This window comes from Macaca thibetana, chromosome 11 (assembly GCF_024542745.1).
Source record: "Macaca thibetana thibetana isolate TM-01 chromosome 11, ASM2454274v1, whole genome shotgun sequence".
Lineage (NCBI taxonomy): Eukaryota > Metazoa > Chordata > Mammalia > Primates > Cercopithecidae > Macaca > Macaca thibetana.
Genome location: NC_065588.1, coordinates 100,211,825 through 100,235,404, shown reverse-complemented (window position 1 = coordinate 100,235,404; position 23,580 = coordinate 100,211,825). Strand labels below are relative to the sequence as shown.

At 41.1% G+C, this 23,580-nt stretch overlaps 2 protein-coding genes across 14 annotated transcripts in view; both read left to right on the top strand.

The window, feature by feature from the left end:
- GLT8D2 (glycosyltransferase 8 domain containing 2) overlaps positions 1 to 23,526 on the top strand; it is a 73,556-nt gene extending 50,030 nt beyond the window's left edge. For 4 of the 5 annotated variants that reach the window (XM_050748489.1, XM_050748488.1, XM_050748492.1 and 1 more), the window contains 7 exons: positions 7,952 to 8,123; positions 12,404 to 12,521; positions 14,375 to 14,459; positions 15,392 to 15,504; positions 18,044 to 18,210; positions 19,038 to 19,150; positions 22,937 to 23,526. In XM_050748489.1, the coding sequence (XP_050604446.1) occupies positions 7,952 to 8,123; positions 12,404 to 12,521; positions 14,375 to 14,459; positions 15,392 to 15,504; positions 18,044 to 18,210; positions 19,038 to 19,150; positions 22,937 to 23,106 (938 nt within the window). In that variant the 3' untranslated portion in view covers positions 23,107 to 23,526. Of the gene's footprint in view, positions 1 to 3,437; positions 3,637 to 7,951; positions 8,124 to 12,403; positions 12,522 to 14,374; positions 14,460 to 15,391; positions 15,505 to 18,043; positions 18,211 to 19,037; positions 19,151 to 22,936 lie in introns of those variants that run through there. The other variant, XM_050748493.1, reaches the window with a different exon arrangement.
- Positions 1 to 23,580, top strand: part of LOC126930917 (protein BRAWNIN) — a 732,366-nt gene that overhangs the window by 666,856 nt on the left and 41,930 nt on the right. Inside the window, exon 1 of one of the 9 annotated variants that reach the window (XM_050748503.1) lies at positions 7,150 to 7,153. The exons of the other annotated variants lie outside the window; for them this stretch is intronic. The gene's annotated coding sequence lies outside the window, so the exon portion shown is untranslated. Of the gene's footprint in view, positions 1 to 7,149; positions 7,154 to 23,580 lie in introns of those variants that run through there. 9 annotated transcript variants of the gene reach the window in all.

Sequence of the window (23,580 nt, the reverse complement as noted above, 5' to 3'; positions counted from 1 at the left end):
GGTGTGTTACATACATTTATTCCACAGTTTGTTTGTTTGTTTTTTCAGCCAGACACTTAGGGACTGGAAACACAGCAGTGAACAAAACAACATCCCTATTCCCAGGATGCTGGCATTTCTTTCTGATTATATTTTGTAATTTAAAAATTCATTTAAAAATAATTAAAAACATGTATAATCTAATCTAAATGAAAATAGAATCTGCAAAGAGAATGATTTTCACACAAAGACATATATACAGAAGCTCTTAGGGCATAATTCATAGTAGCCCCAAACTGGAAACAATTCACATGTACATCAACTAGTGAGGAATGCAAAAAATGTAATTCATCCCACACAATGAAATACTTTTCGGCAGTAAAAAGGAACAAATGACTGATACAAGCTGCAATATGGATAAACCTGAAAAAAAATTATGCTAAATAAAAGAAGTCAGACCCAAAAGACCATATATTGTATGAGTCCATCTGTATGAAATTTCTAGAAAGGGAAAATCTATGGAGACACAGAGCAGATCAGTGGTTGCCTAGAGCTGGGAGTGGGAATGGATTGACTGCAGACCAGCCAGCTCGTTGGAACTTTTTAAAGCTAGATCGTGGTGATGGTTGTGCAATAAATTTACTAAATACTATTGAACTGTACACTTACAATGGGTAAATTGAAAAAAATCTGTATTCATTTGCTTGGGCTGCCATAACAAAATAGCACAGACTAGGTGGCTAGACCATAGACACATATTTTCTCTGGTTCTGGAGGCTGGAAGTCCAGGATCAAGGTGCGAGCTGGTTTGGTTTCTCCTGAAGTCTCTCTCCTTGGCATGCAGATGGCCGCCTTCTTGCTGTGTCCTCACGTGGCCTTTTCTCTGTGCTGCACTCCTGATTGTGACCCTCTGCGTGATTCTGCTCTTTTCCTCCTCTTATCAAGACACCAGTCTTACTGGGATAAGGCCTACCAAATGGCTTCATTTTAACTTAATTGCCTCTTTAAAGGCTCTGTCTCCAAGTGCGCTGACATCCTGAGATGCTGGGAGCTAAGACGTTAACAAATGGACTCTGGAGGACACAATTCAGTCCATAGCAGTATGTACACCTCAATAAGCTGTTCTAAAAGAGAGAGAGAGAAGGAAGTCACGTAAAGACAAATGTCGTCTGAACTGACTCCACTCTTCACGCTTCAATCCCTGCTCATAAACCAACACATTCGCTCAGCTAATCCCACCACAGACTCCCTTCTTCAGAGAAGGAAGTGGATAGGGTTTAAAACAGTTGTTAAAACAGCTCTAAAGAAATGCACATCCTGACTGACTAATCAGACCTATACAGAGAAACAAAGCATTTGGACCACATGAATGGATCCGTTATCACATGTTTATCCATTCCGTGTTAAAATTTTAAAAAAAAATCAATGTTATAAAATACCATTCAAATGAATGTAGTGTTGGTATGGAAGAATGCTTGTGGTATGTTAAGTGGGAAAAGGAAGTTGCAGAAGAGACTGAAAAGTATGATTCCATTTTGGCTTTTAAATAATAAGTGTTTAAGGTATATATTCTTTTTTTTTTTTTTTTTTTTGAGACAGAGTTTCACTCTTGTTGCCCAGGCTGGAGTGTAATGGTGCCATCTCGGCTCACCACAACCTCCGCCTTCAGGTTCAAGCGATTCTCCTGCCTCAGCCTCCCAAGTAGCTGGGATTACAGGTATGCCCCACCATGCCTGGCTAATTTTGTATTTTTAGGAGAGACGAGGTTTCTCCATGTTGGTCAGGCTGGTCTCAAATGCCTGACCTCAGATGATCTGCCCACCTCAGCCTCCCAAAGTGCTGGGATTGCAGGTGTGAGCCACTGCGCCTGGCCCAGGTATATATGCTTTAGTATTACCATGAAGAAGGGTTTAGGGGGCACACACCACACTGGTTGTGTTATATATTGTTATAAAGCAGAGGTCTACTTTTGGAGTGGGAGTGAGAGGTCTGCAGAAAACAGTCACAATTTACCAAATACTCTTCTCTTTGGGCTGAAATTTTTTCAATAATTGCATATTATTTTTTATAATTTAAAAAACATTAATTCAAAGAACTAGTGTTCTAAGTTAATGTCCAGAGGTCCTGTGAAGTCCTATGTTCAAGTAAGACATGGCGGCATTCTCTGTAATATCTCCATTGTGACATTGCATGTAATCTCCCAGTACTTTTCTTGTGATTAGTGTGCTGGTCACTCACAGCTGTCCCACTTGGGGAGAGGTAAGCTGATACACTTGGCTAAAACAATCCTTATTTGAAATGCATTCTGAGTCATGGCATTAGGAGAGCAGACATTTCCTTTCTTCTAGGAATAGGCGTGGCTTGATCAGAGCTGCTTATGGAATGGACAAAGGCAGTATCATTTCTATTCCATTCTGCCAGTATTGTGATGTTTAATATTTTTGTTAGGCACCAAATAGTTTCCCATAGCCAACCTTTTAATGCTTTGGCTCAGGCACCAGTTGGTACAATTAATCCGAATAGTGGAGCGGATAATTCCTAAAGAAACTGCAAGGATGGAGCATTGATGAAGAAGGTACAGTTGATAAGCCTTTCCGCCACATTTCTCCAGTGTGCGTTTGTCCTTCTTTCTGTCCAGGGGAAACTTTTTGGCAGAGAACAGCATTTTTGGCTTGGGTTAGTGCTCAGTTTCTCTACCTGGCAGAGGCCCCTAAGGAGCGTGGCAGTGTCATGTGTTGGCAGCAGAGCTGGACACTCAATGTTTGACCTTCTTCTGGAGCGTCCCCTCTTTTATGAGGACACTTTCCTTTTACCTTGTGCTTCCCACTGTCTGATGAAGGCCTCTGCCTGAGTCTGGCAGCCAGGCACAGCCCCAGCTTTTTGACCCTTCCCTCTTATTCCTCAAGGGCCCCGTTTTCTGAAGCTCATTTATCAATTCCATTTAGTTCATTCCAACAAACTTTCATTAAGCACTTCCAAAGTGCCAGACTCAGTGGGGATAGTATAATGAGCTTATAGTCTAGTGGAGGAGACAGACACATAAATAGATTCTTCCAGTGCATTGTGGCAAGTGCTCAAATAGAGATATCTAATATTCACCCATCTGTTCAGATTGTATTGAAAATCTATGTGCCAGGCACTAGGACAGCTGCAGAGGATACAGAGATGAACAAGATACCCGCCCTCACAGAGTTCCTAGTATAATAGGAGAAAGAGGGAAGACATGCAACCAAATAAATTCCAATGCAATTAATAAATTCAACCATAGGCAAGGCCACAGCATAGAGAAGATGTGTGTTAATTTGTGTAGGGAGCTGTTAAAAGCTTCCCAGAGGATATGATGTTGATACTGCATTTGGAATGACTATGTAAGAGTTAGCCATGCAGAAAAGGATATTGAAAGCATTCCAGACATTGGGAACATCATGTGCAAAGGCACTAAGATAAGAGTAGTGTTCAGGGAACCACGAGGAGTTTGATGTTGCTAAAATAGAAGGAGGTGAGGCTGGAGAAGTGAGCAGGGGCTAGATCATGAGGGGCCTTGTGTGCCAGGCGAAGAAATGTGGCTTTACCTTTTAGGAACCAATGAGGAACTTTCCAGCAATGAAGAAACATAGACAAATTCGCATTTGTGGCCAATCACTTCACGGGCAGCAGGTAACATGTCACATGATACCTCCATAAGATTATAACTTAGTCCAAAAGGAATAATCCTTAAGAAACTTTTTTTGGGGTTTGTTTATAAAAATAACTCATGGTTTGTATTAGTCTGTTTTCATGCTGCTGATAAAGACATACCTAAGACTGAGGGAAAAAAGAGGTTTAACCAGACTTTCAGTTCCACATGACTGGCGAGGCCTCAGAATCACGTGGGAGGCAAAAGGCACTTCTTATATGGCAGCAGCAAAAGAAAATGAGAGATGCAAAAGTGGAAATCCCTGATAAAACCATGAGATCTCATGAGATTTATTCACTACCATGAGAACAGTATGGGAGAAATCACCCCCATGATTCACATTATCTCCCACTGGGTCCCTCCCACAACATGTGGGAAATGTGGGAGTACAATTCAAGATGAGATTTGGATGGGGACACAGAGCCAAACCATATCATTCCGCCCCGGTCCCTCAAAATCTCATGTCCTCACATTTCAAAACCAATCATGCCTTCCTAACAGTCCCCCAAAGTCTTAACTCATTTCAGCATTAACTCAAAACTCCACAATCCAAAGTCTCATCTGTGACAAGTTCCTTCTGCCTATGAGCCTGTAAAATCAAAAGCAAGCTGGTTACTTCCTCTTCCTAGATACAATCGGGGTACAGGTATTTGGTAAATACAGCCATTCCAAATGGGAAAAATTGGCCAAAACAAAGGGGTTACAGGCCCCAAGCTTGTACAAAATCCAGCAGGGCAGTCAAATTTTAAAGCTCCAAAATGATCTCCTTTGGCTCTAGGTCTCACATCCAGGTCATGCTGAAGCAAGAGGTGGGTTCCCATGGTCTTGGGCAGCTCTACCCTGTGGCTTTGCAGGATACAGCCTCCCTCCCAGCTGATCTCACAGGCTGGCATTGAGTATCTGTAGCTTTTCCAGCAACCATGCAAGCTGTCAGTGGATCTCCCATTCTGGGATCTGGAGGATGGTGGCCCTCTTCTCACAGCTCCACTAGGCAGTGCCCCAGTAGGGACTCTGTGTGGGGGCTCTTACCCCACATTTCCTCTGCACTACCCTAGCAGAAGTTCTCCATGAGGCTCCCGCCCCTGCAGCAAACTTCTGCCTGGGCATCCAGACATTTCCATACATCTTCTGAAATGTAGGTGGAGGTTCCCAAACCCCATTTTTTTACTTCTGTGCACTCAGAGGCTCAACACCATGTGGAAGCTGCCGACACTTGGGGCTTGCACCTTCTGAAGCCACAGCCCAAGTTCTATGTTGGCCCCTTTCAGCCATGGCTGGAGTGGCTGGGTCGCAGGGCACCATGTCCCTAAGCTGCATACAGCACAGGACCCTGGGCCCAGCCCACAAAACCATTTTCTCCTAGGCCTCTGGGCCTGTGATGGGAGGGGCAGCTGTGAAGACCTCTGACATGCCCTGGAGACATTTTCCCCATTGTCTTGGGGATTAACATTTTCCTCATTGTTACTTGCGCAAATTTCTGCAGCCAGCTTGAATTTCTCCTTAAAAAATGTTTTTTGTTTTTTTTTTTCTATCACATTGTCAGGCTGCAAATTTTCTGAACTTTTATGCTCTACTTCCTTTATAAAACTGGAATGCCTTTAACAGCATCCAAGCCACCTCTTGAATGCTTTGCTGCTTAGAAATTTCTTCCACCAGATATCCTAAATTATCTCTCTCAAGTTCAAAGTTCCACAAATCTCTAGAGCAGGGGCAGAATCCCCCTGGTCTCTTTGCTAAAACATGACAAAAGTCACCTTTGCTTCAGTTCCCAACAAGTTTCTCATGTACATCTGAGACCACCTCACCCTGGACCTTATTGTCCATGTCTCTAACTGGCTTTTGGTCAAAGCCATTCAACAAGTCTCTAGGAAGTTCCAAGCTTTCCTACATTTTCCTGTCTTCTTCTGACCCCTCCAAACTGTTCCAACCTCTGTTTGTCACCCAATTCCAAAGTTGCTTCCATATTTGTTGATATCTTTTCAGCAACGTCCCACTCTACAGGTACCAATTTACTGTATTAGTCCGTTTTCATGCTGCTGATAAAGACATACCTGAGACTGAGAAGAAAAAGAGTTTTAATTGGACTTACAGTGCCACATGACTGGAGAGGCCTCAGAATCATGGCAGGAGGCGAAAGGCACTTCTAACATGGCAGCAGCAAGAGAAAGTGAGAGATGCAAAAGCAGAAATCCCTGATAAAACTATCAGATCTCATAACACTTACTCACTACCATGAGAACAGTATAGGGAAAACCACCCCCATGATTCACATTATCTCCCACTTGGTCCCTCCCACAACATGTGGGAATTATAGGGGTACAATTCAAGATGAGATCTGGGTGAGGACACAGAGCTGTACCATATCATGGTTACTTTAGTCACTTTGGAAAGTATAAGAAATATAAATAAAATCAAAATCACTCCTAACTCCATAAATAGACATAGGTCCATTTGCAAATATGTACGTATCAAATTGTGATCAAATACTAGAGATAATTTTGTATTTTCCTCCTTAACAGTGTTTTATGAGCATTCTCTCATGTCAGTATATATATTGTGAAAACAAAATTATTCTAGTGGTGGAAATTTCAGATGCAGTAGCTAGCTGGTAGAAAAGATGTAGAAGGAGAAAGAGGAGACCATTCAACGTGTCTTAAATTACACAAAACACAGTACCTGGTAGTTAGTTTCAAGAAATGTTTATTGAATGAAATATCAGCTAGAACTACCCTGGACCTCAGGGATAGAGGTTTTCCAAAAAGGATCTGGAAAGAGAAGCGGCAGGGGGAGAAAGGGAGTGGAGAGACACACACACACACACACACACACACACACACACACACACACACACAGAGAGAGCTTTAAGTAAAAATCAGATGAATACTTTATAGTGGATACTGGATACTCTACTTATGGATCATTATTCTTCTCCATGGCTGAAAGTTGTATTGTGACACTAAAGTATGATGTTATGGCTTTGGTATTTTATAGCATAGCCAGGCTCAAAAGAAAAATTATTTATCTTGTGCATTAGTCATGCTCTTTCCTTTACCTCCTTCCTCTTGCTGTCAACATTTGAGAAACTTGACTAGAGTGGGGATAGGAGAGGGAAAATCACAACGAGTATCTTATAGCAGTGTAGGCAAAGTAAATATTCTGATTCAGGGAAGAGCTGAGGACTGTTGGACAAATGAGGCTTTTCAGTTCTTTGTATGTTTTTTTAACTGTGTGTGTGTTTTAGGCTAGCCAACTGACTCCTGTAAGATAGCTCCAAAATATAGATTTTGTGTTATGATCAAAAGGGCTGGCTGTCTGATGTGCTAGAATCCAACACTATGACCCCGGGTTCTGAGAAAAGCAAAGCTTTTTCTTGTAAATCGACTAACAAGGAGACAGGAGCTTTTAAGGCAGTAATTTTATTAGAAAAGGCTCAGGGGTGGATTCTGGGATTAGTAGGTGATTGATGGAAGGGAAAAGGAGGTCTAAAAAGTCCTGGGGCATGCACAGTTATCTCTTCATGCTACCTCATGGGTCTCATGTGCAAATCTGGGAGGAGTTAGTATGAAACACAGGGCGGAAATCCAAGCTGTGACATCAGCAAGCTTGTTCTGAACAAACTTCAGTTGACCAGATTGGCTCCAACTGATTTCAGCCAGTTTCTTAATCTCAGAAGGAGAGAGTTTCATCATTTCAGCAATTTTTTTTGTTCTAATCTATCATTCTGCAAACTCAAGAATTTTTATTAGTCATTGGTTTCTTTAACTCTTTGGGAGTATGGTTTCAATAGTGACATAAACAAAATAGAAGTTTATTTCTTCTCTCAAGTATAAGTCTGATGTATCAGTTCCACAATTATCCAGATCAAGATCTCGTCTATATTATAGTTTTGGTGACCTCAACAAGTAGCTTCCATCTTGTGGTCTAAGCTGGCTACTCTAACTCCTGCCGTCATATCAACAGTCCAGCCAATGGGAAAGGGGAAAGGCAAGGGGGTAGGTGAGCATTCCTTTGAAGGGTAGACCCAGCAGTGGCACACATTACTAGCATCCCATTGGTCAGAACTCAATCATATAGAGCTGCACGGGAGTCTGGTAAACCAGTCTTCGTGGTTGGCTATGTGCCAGCTAAAATTCCAAAGTTCTTTTCCAAGGGAAGACAGAACGACTAGATATTGGAGAACAATCAGCAGCCTCTTCCACACTATGCCATCTTCCCCCAGGACTGTGGAAGATGCATTAAACTGGCTCTACTGTGAAATTCTTTCATGTTCCAAGACACCAATTTTGATGTTTCCAGATGATGAATCCGAGACTCCTGAAGAACTGGAAGAAGAGATTCCTGTGGTGATTTGTGCTGCAGCAGGGAGGATGGGTGCCACTATGGCTGCCATTAATAGCATCTACAGCAACACTGACGCCAACATCTTGTTCTATGTAGTGGGACTCCGGAATACTCTGACTCGAATACGGTAAATTGTGTCTTGCAGACTTTGGCACTTTGTTTCCTTTCCCTCCCTCCCTCCCCCCACTCCCTCCCTCCCTCCCCCCACTCCCTCCCTCCCTCTTCTTCATCTTTCCGTCTTTCTTTCTTTCTTTCTTTTTTTTTCTTTCTTTCTTTCCTTTCTTTCTTTTTCTTTCTTTCTTTTCTTTCTTTCTTTCTTTCTTCTTTCTTTCTTTCTTTCTTTCTTTCTTTCTTTCTTTTTTTCTTTCTTTCTTTCTTTCTTTCTTTCTTTCTTTCTTTCTTTCTTTCTTTCTTTCTTTCTTTCTTTCCTTCCTTCCTTCTTTCTTTCCCTTCCTTTCTTCCTTCCTTCTTTCTCTCTCTCTTTTCTCTCCTTCTTTCTTTTTCTTTCTCTTTCTTTCTTTTTTCTTTTTCTTTCCTTCCTTCCTTCCTTCCTTCCCTCCTTTCCTTTCCTTTCCCTTTCCCTTTCACTTTTCTTTTCCTTTTCTTTTCTTTTCTTTCTTATAGGATCTTGCTGTGTTGCCCAGACTGGAGTGTGGAGTGGTGCAATCACAGCTCACTGCAGCCTTGACCTCCCTGGCTCAAGCAGTCCTCCTGTTTCCACCTCCAAATAGCTGGGACTACAGGTGCATGCTACCACACCCAGCTTATTTTTAAATTTTTTGTGGAGAGCTTTGTTGCCTAGGTTGGTCTTGAAATCCTGGGTTCAAGCAATCCCCCCTCCTCATACTCCCAAAATGCTGGGATTACAGGTGTGAACCACCACACCTGGCTTCTACTTTCTTTTATTTCCTTAAATTGATTTCCTTTATTTTTGGATTAAGAAGAAATAAACAGAAAATTAAAATTTGAACATATTATAAAAATGAAAGATAATTGTAAAATTTTGGTATGGAGTGTGTCTCTCTGAGCCCAGAAATCATCAAGAAAAGTGCACAGATTTGACTGCATAACATTGAAAAACTTTACAATGATGAAAAATACAAGTGAAGCTATTCATACAATAGATTAGGACAAAATTTTTTTTTTTTTTTTTTTTTTTTTTTCTGAGAAGGAGTCTTGCTCAGTCACCCAGGCTGGAGTGCAGTGGCGTGATCTCACTGCAAGCTCCGCCTCCTGGGTCACACCATTCTCTTGCCTCAGCCTCCTGAGTAGCTGGGACTACAGGTGCGCCCACCACTACACCCGGCCAACTTTTTTTGTATTTTTGGTAGAGATGGGGTTTCACCATGTTGGCCAGGATGGTCTCGATCTCCTGACCTCATGATCCACCCGCCTCGGCCTCCCAAAGTGCTAGGATTACAGGCGTGAGCCACCGCTCCTGACCAGGACAAAGTATTTTTAACATCTATTATAGACAAAGAATTACTATCCAAAATACAGAATTGTTACAAAAATTGTTACAAAAAACACAAAAATTTTAAAAACATAGTTAAAAAATGGGCGTAGAATATAACCAGACAATTCACAGAGGAAAAACATACAAATGGCCAAAAACATGAAAAGGTATTGTAGGCTGGGTGAAATGGCTCACTCCTATATTTCCAATACTTTGGGAGGCCAAGGAAAAAGGACGACTTGGGGTCAGGCTCGAGAGCAGCCTGGGCAACATAGCAAGGCCTCTGTCTCTACCAAGAATTTTAGAAATTAGCTGAGGGTGGTTATATGTAGCTTCATGGGAGGCTGAGGTGGGAGGATCCCTGGAGCTCAGGAGTTTGAGGCTGCTGTGAGATAAGATTGCACCACTTAACTCCAGCCTGGCCAACAGAGTGAGACCTTGTTTCAGCTAAAAATAAATAAATAAGGCTAGGCGCAGTAGCTCACTCCTGTAATCCTAGTACTTTGGGAGGCCAAGGCGGGCAGATCACCTGAGGTCAAGAATTTGAGACTAGCCGGGCCAACATGGCGAAACCCCGTGTCTATTAAAAATACAAAAATTTGCTGGACATGTTGGCACTTGCCTGTAATCCCAGCTACTGGGGAGGTTGAGGCCAGAGAATGGCTTAAACCCAGGAGGTGGAGGTTGCAGTGAGCTGAGATCACTGAACTCGGTTGAGATCTGCTGAGCCACTGCACTCCAGCCTGGGTGACAGAGTGAGACTGCATCTCCAAAAATAAAAAATAATAAATAAAGTTTTTCTATGTTATTAATAGGAAAATGTGAATTGAAACATTTTTGCATTGTTGACAATGAAAATAAAAATGAAAACATATATGTCACTTCAGTGACATAATTCTTCACTCATCAAGTTGGCAAAAATTAAACAGAACATTACCCAGTGCAGGCAAATGGACATGCTTATCCCTTATTTACACAATGTGCATTTTCTAAGCTGGTAAAGCATTTGGCAAGGTCAACATGGCAATATCTATCAAAAGGTTGTATGCATATATAATTTGACTCACATGCCATTTCCTCTTCCAGGAATCTGTACTACAAAATTTCTAGCACATATTACCAAAATACGTGTACAACAATGCTAGTTTCAGCATTATGTGAACTAGTGAAAACATTTCAAAGTGCTGAAATGTCCACCAATGGAAGAATATTTAAATGAACTGTGAAATATGATCCAGATGTTAAAGAAAGAAGGCACTCTGTCTAAACAGACATAGGAGATTCCCAAGGCATATTGTTAAGTGAAAAAAGCTGGTTGCAGTATAACTCGTATAGTATGATCTACTTTATGAAATTCAAAACCCCTAACTATAAGTGTGTACATGAACATGTATGTGTTTCTGTGAAGAAAAAGAACTGGAAAGCTATCAAATTGTTAACACTGACTATCTCTTGGGAGGACAGAGGAATCGGGGAGGGTGCTGATGAAGGGAAATTCAGGGTGTTTCAGTATTATTTGATCGTTCAAAAGGAGAATGTATTTACACACTGCTTTTATAATTAAATGTTTTTGTAGTGGTGCCATCAGGAGGTACTGAGATCTATAAGGTGCTTTCCTGTAATCTAAATGGCCCTTGGCTGCCCTGGGTTTTGATGTCTCGTGTATGCTTTCTGGTTCTCTGTCTCATTTCTCACTCTCCTTATCATACTATTGCTCATCATTCACTTAGCCTGTTGTTAACAGTCCATTAACTATCCATGGGTATGAAAACTAGATAACTAAATCCAAAAGGATGGCATGTATAAGGTTTCTGGGGAAGGGTTTGTCCTTAGCAAAAGGCATGAGCCTCATGACTTTCTGACTTTGGCCAGGGGCTGTTTCCTAGTTCTTGCTGTCCAGTCTACTCCCTGCCCCCTTTTACATATTTTAAAGTTTTTTTCATTGAAGTAGAATCCCAAAACAGAAAATTGCATAAATCCAGTGTGAAGTTTACTGGATCATCACAAAGTAAACACACTCATGTAACATCCAGCATGTTCTCACTAACAGTATAATCAGTCTTTTTAAGTTTGCCATTTTGATTAGTGTCCAGTGCTATCTAGAAATTTGAGGTTTCCTTATTTCTAATGTCATTGAACACTTTTCCCACACACTTTGTAACCATTTGGAAGTAAGTGTTCAGGTCTCTTGCCTATTTTTCTGTTAGTCTATCTTTTTCTAATTGATATGACCAATTATTTTTTCAGATTTTGCAGATCTAAATTTTGTTCACATTTAATTCTTTTGTTGATTTTTAGTCAACAACAAATACTACCCTAGGTGACTTTAGTCACTGGACATTTTATTTTGAGATTATTTCTACCAAGAATCTCATTATGAATTGGATACAAGACAAAAATTCTGAAAGACCAAGAAAACAGAAGGGGAGAGGGAGGGGGAGGAGATGGGGAATGAAGACAGATGGGGAAGATCAAGGGACCAAATCAAAGAGACAAAGGTAAATTCAAATCAGCCTTGGAGTCGAAACCACAGAGTAAAAATGACTTCAATCAAAGTTGAGGGTTCAGAATGTCCTGTTTCATAACATTTCAGAGCTGTTACCACATGGCGAAGACAGTACCAGCAATCACAGATGCTGCTTTATAAGAAAGAACACTTTTCATTCTTCCTGTTTCCTGGGGAAATTATTGGGATCTGGGGAGAGATTTGGTTATTACTATTTTGCTTCATTTCCTTTGCAGAAAGAGTTACGTGATTGAGGGGAAAAAAAGATTTAAAGTCATACCAGATGGGGAGAAAGGTCAGAAGGATTTATTGGATTAAACTCTACTAAATTTACACACATTTTAATTTTAACTTTCTAGGGAGGCAACAGATTGACCCTGGGGCAATAGGCAAACGGAGGAAAGAATTGAAGGGTATACTAGAGGTTTTTTGGTCATCTTTTTAGAAAATGGATTGAACATTCCAAACTGAGAGAAATAAACTTTAAAATCGTGGAATTCAACCCGATGGTCCTCAAAGGGAAGATCAGACCAGACTCATCGAGGCCTGAATTGCTCCAGCCCGTAAGTAGGGAGCACACAGGTGCTGCGGACAGTCCTTGGTGAGACCTATGTTGAGTAAAGGAGTGCTAGTCACCGGCATGCATGTGGAATATTATTTTTGAAGCCTTGTGGTGTTGATCTCCACCAAACTCTGCTTATGTGTAATTTATAAGCCAGCTGCTACAGAAAGGATTTTAGATGGTTTATAGAAGCACAATGAAGTTTATTAAAGAAGAAGTGAAGCATTAAAAAAAATGTAGAATGCATTTACGGGTGTGAATATGTCTGTGGGGGTGGGAGCTGGAGAAGGGCCAGGTAGCTGAGGCCAGGAAAAAGTATCCCAAACCCACTGGCTGTTGGGATATTTAACTGTGATTGTACGTTAAATCTGCCTCTGAGTGTCCGATTGTTAAGAAAAAACAGTAGCCTGATGGATTATATACTTCCTAGTATTGACTAATATAATATATTCAGGAGACACCAACTCTTTTCCTAGCGTTGGGAATCTTAAGGTATTTTACTGCAAGAGTTCTTACCAAAGGGACCCTCTCCTGCATAACAAGTGGTGTTTTTGGTCGGACGCGCTGTCTCGTGCTTGTAATCCCAGCACTTTGGGAGGCTGAGCGGGAAGGATTGCTTGAGCTCAGGAGTTTGAGACCAGCTTGGGCAACATATTGAGACCCCATTTATACTTTAAAAGTTTTATTTAGTGACCAAGCATGGTTGCTCATGCCTGTAATCCCAACACTTTGGGAAGCTGAGGCAGGCGGATCACGAGGTCAGGAGTTTGAGACCAGCCTGGCCAACATAGTGAAACCCTGTCTCTACTAAAAATACAAAAATTAGCTGGGTGTGGTGGCAAGAACCTGTAGTCACAGCTACTCAGGAGGCTGAGGCAGGAGAATTGCTTGAACCTGGGAGGCAGAGGTCACAGTGAGCTGAGATCATGCCACTGCACTCCAGCCTAGGCGACAGAGTGAGACTCTGTCTCAAAAAAATATATTTTTTAAAATTAGGCATGATGGCACACCCCTGTAGTCCTAGCTACCTACTCAGGAGGCTGAGGTGGGAGGATTGTTTGAGCCTGGGAGTTCGAGGCTGTAGTGAGCCGTGATCATGCCACTGCACTTCAGCCTGGGCAACAGAGTGAGACCCTGTCTCAAAAAAGAAAAAAAGACAATAGTGGTGTTTTTGATAGCAGTTTTACAGAAACTGCAAGCCACCTTTTACATATGATTGTTACTTAAATTCATCCCTGAAAATTTACTTAATTCTGAGACCTCTGTCCATGTGGTCTCTCCCCAGTTCCAGGTATTGTCAGAGTACAAGCTAAGACTTCAGATTAAGCAATGTTGTCAGCAGTGAAACTTCGAAGTTCCTACACACAGGTCATACTGCTCCTTTTTCTGGTTCAAGGAGCTAAAAGGTTGAGCTTGCTGTTGGGATGACACGTGTGTGTGTGTGTGTGTGTGTGTGTGTGTGTGTGTGTGTGTATTTAAGGCTGATTTAATTGACAATTATCAACATTACTGCATGTAGAGAAAGGCAGGTGATTTGTGCCGTAAAAGATTGACTAAGGAGCCTCTGTGACTCCCACTGCAGCGGTTCACAGAGATGAAAGTGGCAACAGCCTCAGCATGAGGGGGTTTGGATCTAGCAGAACAGCTGATCCGCCAGCGCTGGCTTCAGCCCCAGGCCTCAGATAAGTTGGGCACTGGGAAGCTCAGATGAGACATCTTGCTAGCTCCTGTTTCATTCTGCTGCAGACCTGGAGCTGAGCGGAGGCCATGGTCAAAGCCGACTCTCCAGTACCCCCAGAAGACCCTAAGCCATATGCCTCTCCCCCACCATCATTTCTTTTGTTGTTTTAACAGCTGAACTTTGTTCGATTTTATCTCCCTCTACTTATCCACCAACATGAGAAAGTCATCTATTTGGACGATGATGTAATTGTACAAGGTACTCTCGCTAACTGCCAAGAACACTTGGAAAAGAAGCAGCTGATAAGTAGAATAACTGTCTCTCTTCATTTTTCAAATAGCTAATGCTCAGTGAGTTTTGACTGCTTATTTAAGTTGTGAGTACAGTATTGTTGTAAATGTGGAAGTATTTTGGAAACGGGTTGATACTTACCGAGACAATCCAGTTTGACTCTGATTGTCAAAACCTGCAATAAATAGCTTGGTAGCCTTTCCTTTCCCTATATCCCTATAATGTATGGAAATGAAGCGTCACAGATGACAGTCTTAGGAGTGAGCTAAGTTTTGGTGTTTAAATGTTGTGTTCTGGCCGGGCACGGTGGCTCAAGCCTGTAATCCCAGCACTTTGGGAGGCCGAGACGGGCGGATCACGAGGTCAGGAGATCGAGACCATCCTGGCTAACACGGTGAAACCCTGTCTCTACTAAAAAATACAAAAAACTAGCCGGGCAAGGTGGCGGGCGCCTATAGTCCCAGCTACTCGGGAGGCTGAGGCAGGAGAATGGCATAAACCCGGGAGGCGGAGCTTGCAGTGAGCTGAGATCCGGCCACTGCACTCCAGCCTGGGCGACAGAGCGAGACTCTGCCTCAAAAAAAAAAAAATAAATAAATAAAAAATAAAAATAAATGTTGTGTTCTGTCTCTTCCACTACAAACAGGATATGCATTGGTGTGGTACCTACTGAGCAACAGAAATAAAGAAATTAGATCAGTGCCAATTTGAGCTCATCATTAAGTGGCTTTCTAAATCTGTAGGCACGACTCTCACTAAATAAATTGTCAAGCCACTTGAAATCAGGGATCCAATACTCTTCTCCCATAGCAAAATCAAGAACTGTTTAAGCTCTAAGGCTCTATCTAGCCCGAAAACAAATGCTATAATGTTTTAATTGCTGGTGTTTCTAAATTCAGGTGATATCCAAGAACTTTATGACACCACCTTGGCCCTGGGCCATGCAGCGGCTTTTTCAGATGACTGCGATTTGCCCTCTGCTCAGGATATAAACAGACTTGTGGGACTTCAGGTGGGCATATGCTGTCTCGGAAGTCCTCCCTTCACCCTACAACTCTGGCCCCTTCTCCCCGCTCTGCAACTCAAAATGAGTGTAACCTCCACCTTGAAATCCTTATGGGCCAGTCTGGACTGCTGGGAGGCGGAACAGTACAGGGGTCTGGGACTTTGGTTCATATCTCAGCTCCATGCCTTACCAACTCTGAGATGACTTACTTTAACCCTGCAAAGTCCCACCTTCCTTACCTGAAATATGGGAACAATCATGTCTACTTTGTTGTGTCTTTGTGGGCAATAATGAAATAACATGATGTCCAAGTGTCCAGCATGAAATAAAAGCTCCAGAAATGATCATTGTTACCTAGGTGGCTCATCACCATGCTCTCTGTCAGAGATGATGTTTTCTGTTAAAGAGACTTGCTGAACCATTGGTTCTATTTTCAGAGTTTTTTTTTTTTTTTTTTTTTTGAGACAGAGTTTCGCTCTGTCACCCAGGCTGGAGTGCAGTGGCGCGATCTTGGCTCACTGCAAGCTCCACCTCCTGGGTTCATGCCATTCTCCTGCCTCAGCCTCCTGAGCAGCTGGGATTACAGGCGCCCACCACACGCCCGGCTAATTTTTTGTATTTTTAGTAGAGACGGGGTTTCACCATGTTAGCCAAGATGGTCTCGATCTCCTGACCTCGTGATCCGCCTGCCTCGGCCTCCCAAAGTGCTGGGATTACAGGCGTGAGCCACCGCGCCCAGCCTATTTTCAGAGTTTTGACCATCGCTTTTAGCCCTCTTCCAGTAGAAGAAAATATTGATTTTGTTAAGGGTAAAGATCTCCTTACTCTGATGGAACCTACATCAGAAAGTTGAACCTACATGCAATGCTGAAACTAAAGGGGTAGCTTTGAAATAAGAGGTGTTATTAAGAGTTGAATGCTGTTTTTCAAAAAAGCTTCTAGCAAATAATTTTATGTGTGTGGCATTTTAAGGCACTTCAAAGCATAGGCTCTGCGACCAGATTCAATTTTGTCAAAATCTTGGTACTATCACTTGGTAGTTTTATGACCTCAGGCAATTTACTTAGCCAGTTGTTTCTACCTCATTTGTCAAACAGAAGTAATAATAGTACTTCCCTTGTAGTTATTGTGAGAATTAAATTAGTTAATACATACAAAGCTATTACATGAGAGTAATGAGGTAGTACATGTAAAGTTCTTAGAAAAGGACCTGGTGCATAGAAAGTACTCAAGTATTTCCATGACTCCTGTGTGAGGTTTGAGAGCATCACATTAAGGAATTATAGATTATGACAGTCTAGATGGGTGAAAGAATGTGTATGTCTTGCCCCATACTACATTCATTCAACAACTACTTATTGAGTGCTTACTCTGTGCCTGACACTGTTTTAGGTGCTAGTAATACAGTGAGCAAAATGAAAACTCTTGCTTTTGTGTATTTCACATTCTAGTGGGAACAGACAGACAGTAAACAAATAAAATATTTAACAGAGGACTCGGGTGGAGGCTGGGCTGTATTTTAAATACGGTAATCAGGGAAGGCTCCACTGAGATTGTGCTGTTTGAATCTAAACTTGAAAGAATCGAGGGAACCACTTGTGCAGGTGGTTAGCGGGGAAACCCTCCAGGAAGCGGGAAGAAGTGTAAAGATATTGAGGCAGGGGTGAGTCTGGTTCATTAAAGGTGGTCACTGTTGCTGAGGGATCAAGAGGAGAATAACAGGAGTTGGAGAGGTATTGGAGGGTCAGATGATATAGGGTATGGCAGGCCATTTTAGGAACTCTGGCTGTTTCTGTGAATGAGATGGGAAGCTATTGGAGGAGCTTAGAGGAGATGAGTGGCCTAGAGACAGAGTGGGGTGGAAAATAGTGGAAGCAAGGATACTGGTTAGGAGGAACTTGCAGAAATCCAGTGAGTGACAATTATGGACTGAACAGGAAGGTAGGAGTAGTGGCAAGAGAAGTGTTTGGCTTCTGGCATTTTGAAGACGGGACCAACAGGATTTGCTGAAAGATTTGGATGAGAAGAGAGTGACAAAAAAGGAGTCAAGGAGGACCTAATGACCCTGGGTTTTTTTGCCCAAGTGACTAGAAGGATAGAGTTGCCACTGACTGAGGTGGGGCAGATGCAAGGAAGCAAGTTTGGGATAGGATTGGGGTCAATTTTGGGATATAAGTTAGAGCTGCCTTACTAAGCATCTGAAAGGAGACATTTGGATGGCAGATGTAGCAGGAGTTGGAAGTCCAGAGGAGAGGTCAGGGCTGTCAGATGGGTGATATTTAGAGCCATGAGACTGGACAAGGCTGTTTATGGAGTTATTGCTAGAGAAAGGCACTAGTGCTGCACTCAGACCTAGGGCATTCAGCATTTAGAGGTTGGAGAAATGAGGGAAACCAGCCAAACAAAACAAAAACAACAAACTACCAAGTGGCCAGTGACACAGGAGGAAACCCAGAGATACTGCACAAAGGTTTCAAGAAAATGATCATTTTCCAGAAACAAAAGATTCACTGGTCAAAAGCATGCACATCCTGTTCCCTTACAGAATACATATATGGGCTATCTAGACTACCGGAAGAAGGCCATCAAGGACCTCGGCATCAGCCCCAGCACCTGCTCTTTCAATCCTGGTGTGATTGTTGCCAACATGACAGAATGGAGGCACCAGCACATCACCAAGCAATTAGAGAAATGGATGCAAAAGAATGTGGAGTACGTGAAGACTTCTCTACCATTTTTTCCATGCTTGGAAACAAAATCATTCAGTTAATTTTCCACGCGTAGTTCAAGAGTTAGAAATATTTCACAGTCATCTGAGGTCAGATTTTCTTACAGAGGCAATGTTAAGAAAGAAAAGGGGACAGTCAATGAAAATCTTTCCTCAAAAGATATAAATCAGAGGAATCAAGATCCTGTGGAGTGAGGAGTCCCTGATTATACATTTTCCTAGTAAGCCGTTGAAAAATGTGACTTGAGTCTTTTCCACCCAACAATCTTCATTTATCTTAGTTGAGTTTCCCCTTCTAACATAGATTTCTTATTAAGAATTATTATATAAAATCAACTTTGCTTTTTAAGGTTGATTTTTAAAATTTATAATTTTTCATTATCAGAGTTTTAAAATAGAGATGATAAAAATAACTCTAATACAAGCACGATTATCACATCATTGTATTGCCTAGCAGTCTTGTGCATCTGGATATTTAAATACCATCATAACCTTGAATTTGCAAGTAAAGTTATTCTAAATAATGTAGGATTCGAATTTGATCTCCTGTGTCTACTATTTAAAACCCTGGGGGTTAAAATGGCAAAATATTAATACTGTTAGTCTAGGTGATGTATATTGGAGTTCATGATATTTTACTATTTTGTGTATGTTTGACAATTTTCAAAATGGAAGTTGGGGGAGAATGAAAGGCCGTAAGTCTTAGTACATAGTGAGAGAATGTCTTACATCGTTTACAATATTAGATTCGACTTTATCTGAGTTTGTGGGGCCTCCAGGCCAAATGTTGTTTTTCTATTTCATTTCTTAGGGAAAACCTCTATAGCAGCTCCCTGGGAGGAGGGGTGGCCACCTCCCCAATGCTGATTGTGTTCCATGGGAAGTACTCCACAATTAACCCCCTGTGGCACATAAGGCACCTGGGTAAGTATTTTAGAAAAACGATTTAGAAAAACGCAAATGTCCATTTATTTTTTATTTATTTTTTATTTTTGAGACAGAGTCTCGCTCTGCCACCCAGGCTGGAATGCAATGGCACAATCTTGGCTCACTGGAACCTCCGCTTCCCGGGTTCAAGCAATTCACCGGCCTCAGCATCTCGAGTAGCTGGGATTACAGGCGTGTGCCACTACGCACAGCTAATTTTTGTATTTTTAGTACTGATGGGGTTTCACCATGTTGGCCAGGCTGGTCTCAAACTCCTGCCCTCAGGTAATCCACCCATTTTGGCCTCCGAAAGTGCTGGGATTACGGCATGAGCCACCATGCCCGGCCGCAAATGTGCATTTTATAGATCCAGTGAGCACCATGGCGAGGAGAGGGTGCTACATACAGCACCAGGTTGTTCAGTTCAAATCCTCCAGGTGACCTTGGGCAAGTGACTAACCCTCAGCGCTCAGATTCTGCAAGTGCAGCTGATATTCTTAGCTACCTGCGAGGTGTGTTTCTGGAGATTTATGGAAAGCCATCAAACTCATGCTTAGCATATAGTATGTGCTCAGTAAACATTAACTGTTAAGAGAACTTTCGGCTGGGAGCGGTGGCTGACACTTGTAATTCCACCACTTTGGGAGGCCAAGGTGGGTGGATCACCTGAAGTCAGGAGTTCAAGACCAACCTGATCAACGCGGTGAAAACTGTTTCTGCTAAAAATACAAAAATTCGCTGGGCATGGGGGCAGGCACCTGTAATCCCAGCTACTCAGGAGGCTGAGGCAGGAGAATCGCTTGAACCTGGAAGGTGGAGGTTGCAGTGAGCTAAGACAGCACCACTGCACTCCAACCTGGGTGACAGGAGTGAAAATCCGTCTCAAACCAAAAAAAAAAAAAAAAAAAAAAGAGAGACAGAGAGAAAACTTTCACTGCCAAAACTTCAAAACTTTATGGAACTGTCAAGCCACACTTTTATTTTCTCTTGCAGTAACTTACAGTGGACAAAACCAAATAAATTAGCATAATGGCTTAGGATGAATTCAGAAAGCTGCCATTAAAATTTATCCTTTAAAAAGCAGTTGACTCTGTTCTCTGTGAGTTCCTCAAGTCTTTTATTCACTACACAAGTGTAGGGTTTTTGTATGAATTGGAATCCCAACTATGATTTTGGGTAAGTTACTGAATACATATAAATGGCTTAGCATAGAGCCTAGCATAGAGGACACATTCACATCCACCCTAACACATGCCACTATCCCTTATCCAAAACCCCTGGGCCAGACCTGTTTAGAAGTTTAGAAAGGGTTTGGATTTTTAAAAGGTAATGTGGTGCTGAGTAGGATCTAGGTTTTACTGCCAAAGAAGTTATTAAAAAACCTTTTCTCTTCAGACCTTTGGGGATTATTTTAGAATTGGAGGCAATGGATATGGACTTATATTTACCAAGTGTCCATTACATTGCTAAGAACTGGACTAGGTTCTGTTAAGGAAGGTGAATATTATTTCTAATTCTCACAACAACCTGCAAGGTGTTATGTCCCATAATCTTTTTTTTTTTTTTTTTTTAAAAGGATATAATTGTGGAGGCTGAGTTCCTGTTTGCTCTCGATAATTCTGTGGATTGCTTTTGCATTATTACCAGAATCCTCTGATTTTCCTGAGCATGTGTATGCACAAGAGTGTCATAGGGAAGTTAGTGTTCTGTCTGATTTGATTTAGAGTCATGTTGGGTTCAACATTAGGTGAAATATCAACCTTTCCATGTGCAGATCCCATCAAAGTAGAAGGTCTATTTTTAAAAATGTGTAGGAACAGTTATGCAGAGCTTAGATCAATAAGGTTGCAGCATTTTATGATCTTGAGACAGAGACTCAGAATTACATTTTATGAAACATCCAACTTAGACCAGGCACGATGGCTCATGCCTGTAATCCCAGTACTTTGGGAGGCCGAAGCAGGTGGATCACTTGAGGTCAGGAGTTCAAGACTAGCCTGGCCAACATGGTAAAACCACATCTCTCCTAAAAATACAAAAAATTAGCTGGGCATGGTGGCACACACCTGTAATCCCAGTTATTCGGGAGGCTGAGGCAGAAGAATAGCCTAAACCTGGGAGGCAGAGATTGAAGTGAGCAGAAATCATGCCACTGCACTTCAGTCTGGGTGACAGAGCTAGACTCCATCTCAAAAGAAAAAAAAAGAAAAGGAAAAAAAAAAAAAAAAGAAAAGAGAGAAATATCCAACTTACTGACAAGTAGGAAGGGACATATTCTTCCCCAAGGAAAGATGTCATTTTTCTTTGTAGAACAGAGCTTCCATCTGTGCTGAAGGTTTTGGAATCAGGGATGGTGTGCAAAGTAAATCTACACAAAAATCATTTGAAAAAATGAGGTTTTAGGGTGTTCTGGAGGTAGAAGGGCAACATAACACTAATGGGCATTAAGTTTGGGTCTAAACAGGCAGGCTTAATATTTTTTAAATTTACAAAATATATTTAGCTAAAAGCAATTTCATCACCCAAATTGCAAGCCCCTCTGAGGTAGTTCTGCATAGCCCTTCAGTTACGAAGCTGAGAGATGAGGATGCCCTTAGTAGAGACTTTTCACAGGAAGGTGCCTCTTCCCAAATGAATATTTCCTTTTTATAGACTCTGATGATTGATAATTATTCCAATTATGCTGCAGTAGCTTCAAACAACGTTTCTCTTCTGCAGCTGCCGTCACAGCTATGTTTATTAGTAACAAAAGCCAGGTTGTGTTGTTGTTAACGTCATACACTAGAATAACATAACCCTAGCAAATCAACCCTCTCATAATTCAATGGACTTTCAGCTGTTTAAATAATATATATATCAAATTCCTTTTCATGGAAAGAAAGTTGAACGCTATAGAGATTTTTTTAAAATTTTACATTCACACCACCTTAATGTAGTTCTAGAATAGGCATTCTAAAAAATATTCTAAGCAATGACACTGTTAGGGTAAATGGATAGTCTCTTGAAGTGATGACTTATGAGGGGAGTAATATTCAGGTGGAGATAGCTGTTTAAAAAGTAGACCTTAGTCACATTTTACATGAAGACAAGACTGTTCAAAAGAAAATGTTGCCATTTTTCATTAAGGAGGTGAAATGCAGAGAAAAAAGAACGCCTATAAACTCTTGGGTGGGAGGAAAATTAATAGAACTTTTTCGGGGACAATGTGGCAATCTCTATCAAAACTGAAAAGGCACACACCCTTCAATCTAGCAATTCCACCTACAATATCTTATCCTACAGATATAATTGTACACATAGACTAGACACACACAGAGGGGTGTTCATTGCTGTGCTTATGCTAATGATAGGATAGAAACAATCTAAATGTCCTTAATAAGGAACTTGGTCAATAAATAATTATCTATCATTCTATACAGTCACTAAAAATAATTTGGTAAATCCACATGTACTGCTGTGGAAAGTTTTCCAAGACAGTAATTTTAAAAGGCAATGTCCAAATAAAGAAATAAAATAATTTTTTTTTTAAAAGGCAAGGTAGCAGTATGCTCATCTTCTGTCTTTAAATATACATATACATGCATACAGGTCAAACAATGCTATAGCTTTACTAGAAGGATTCACAAGAGACTAACGGTTGATTTGGAGACATGGGGTGGGTAGAAAATTCACTGTATAACCCTTTTGTTTACCTTTTTTTAAACTATGAACTTGTATTCAATTTATAATACAAAAATGTTATCCTCTAACAAGCCTATTATTTTTTCTTTAAACACAATGAAGGCTGGAATCCAGATGCCAGATATTCGGAGCATTTTCTGCAGGAAGCTAAATTACTCCACTGGAATGGAAGACATAAACCTTGGGACTTCCCTAGTGTTCACAACGACTTATGGGAAAGCTGGTTTGTTCCTGACCCTGCAGGGATATTTAAACTCAATCACCATAGCTGATATAACTCTACCCTTAAAATATTCCCTGTCTAGAAATGTGGAATTGTCTCTTTGTAGCCAACTATAACATTGTTCTTTATGAACATTACCTTTGATACAGATGAGCCACAATATAAAAACCAAAAACTACTGTGTGCAAATTATACCTTGGACCATATAGGCATTGACTGACTTCTTTAAGTACATGTGTTAACTATGGAAATCGAGATTATGTGACTGAAAAACATAAAGGAACAGACCCATCTAGATACCAGTAATCAATCTGCTTAATTCTGAATAAAATTATATCCACAAATTTTTAAAACTTCTAAAAGTATTTTTCACATGTAGATCTTTTTAACAGGTTGCCAATCTTTTCTTTTATAAAACTATTGCATTTAAAATATGGATGTCTGAAAAATAAAATATTCATCATTTTTATGACTTTTATCATGTTATTATTCTACATGTTAAATATAATAGAAGGTAAACTGA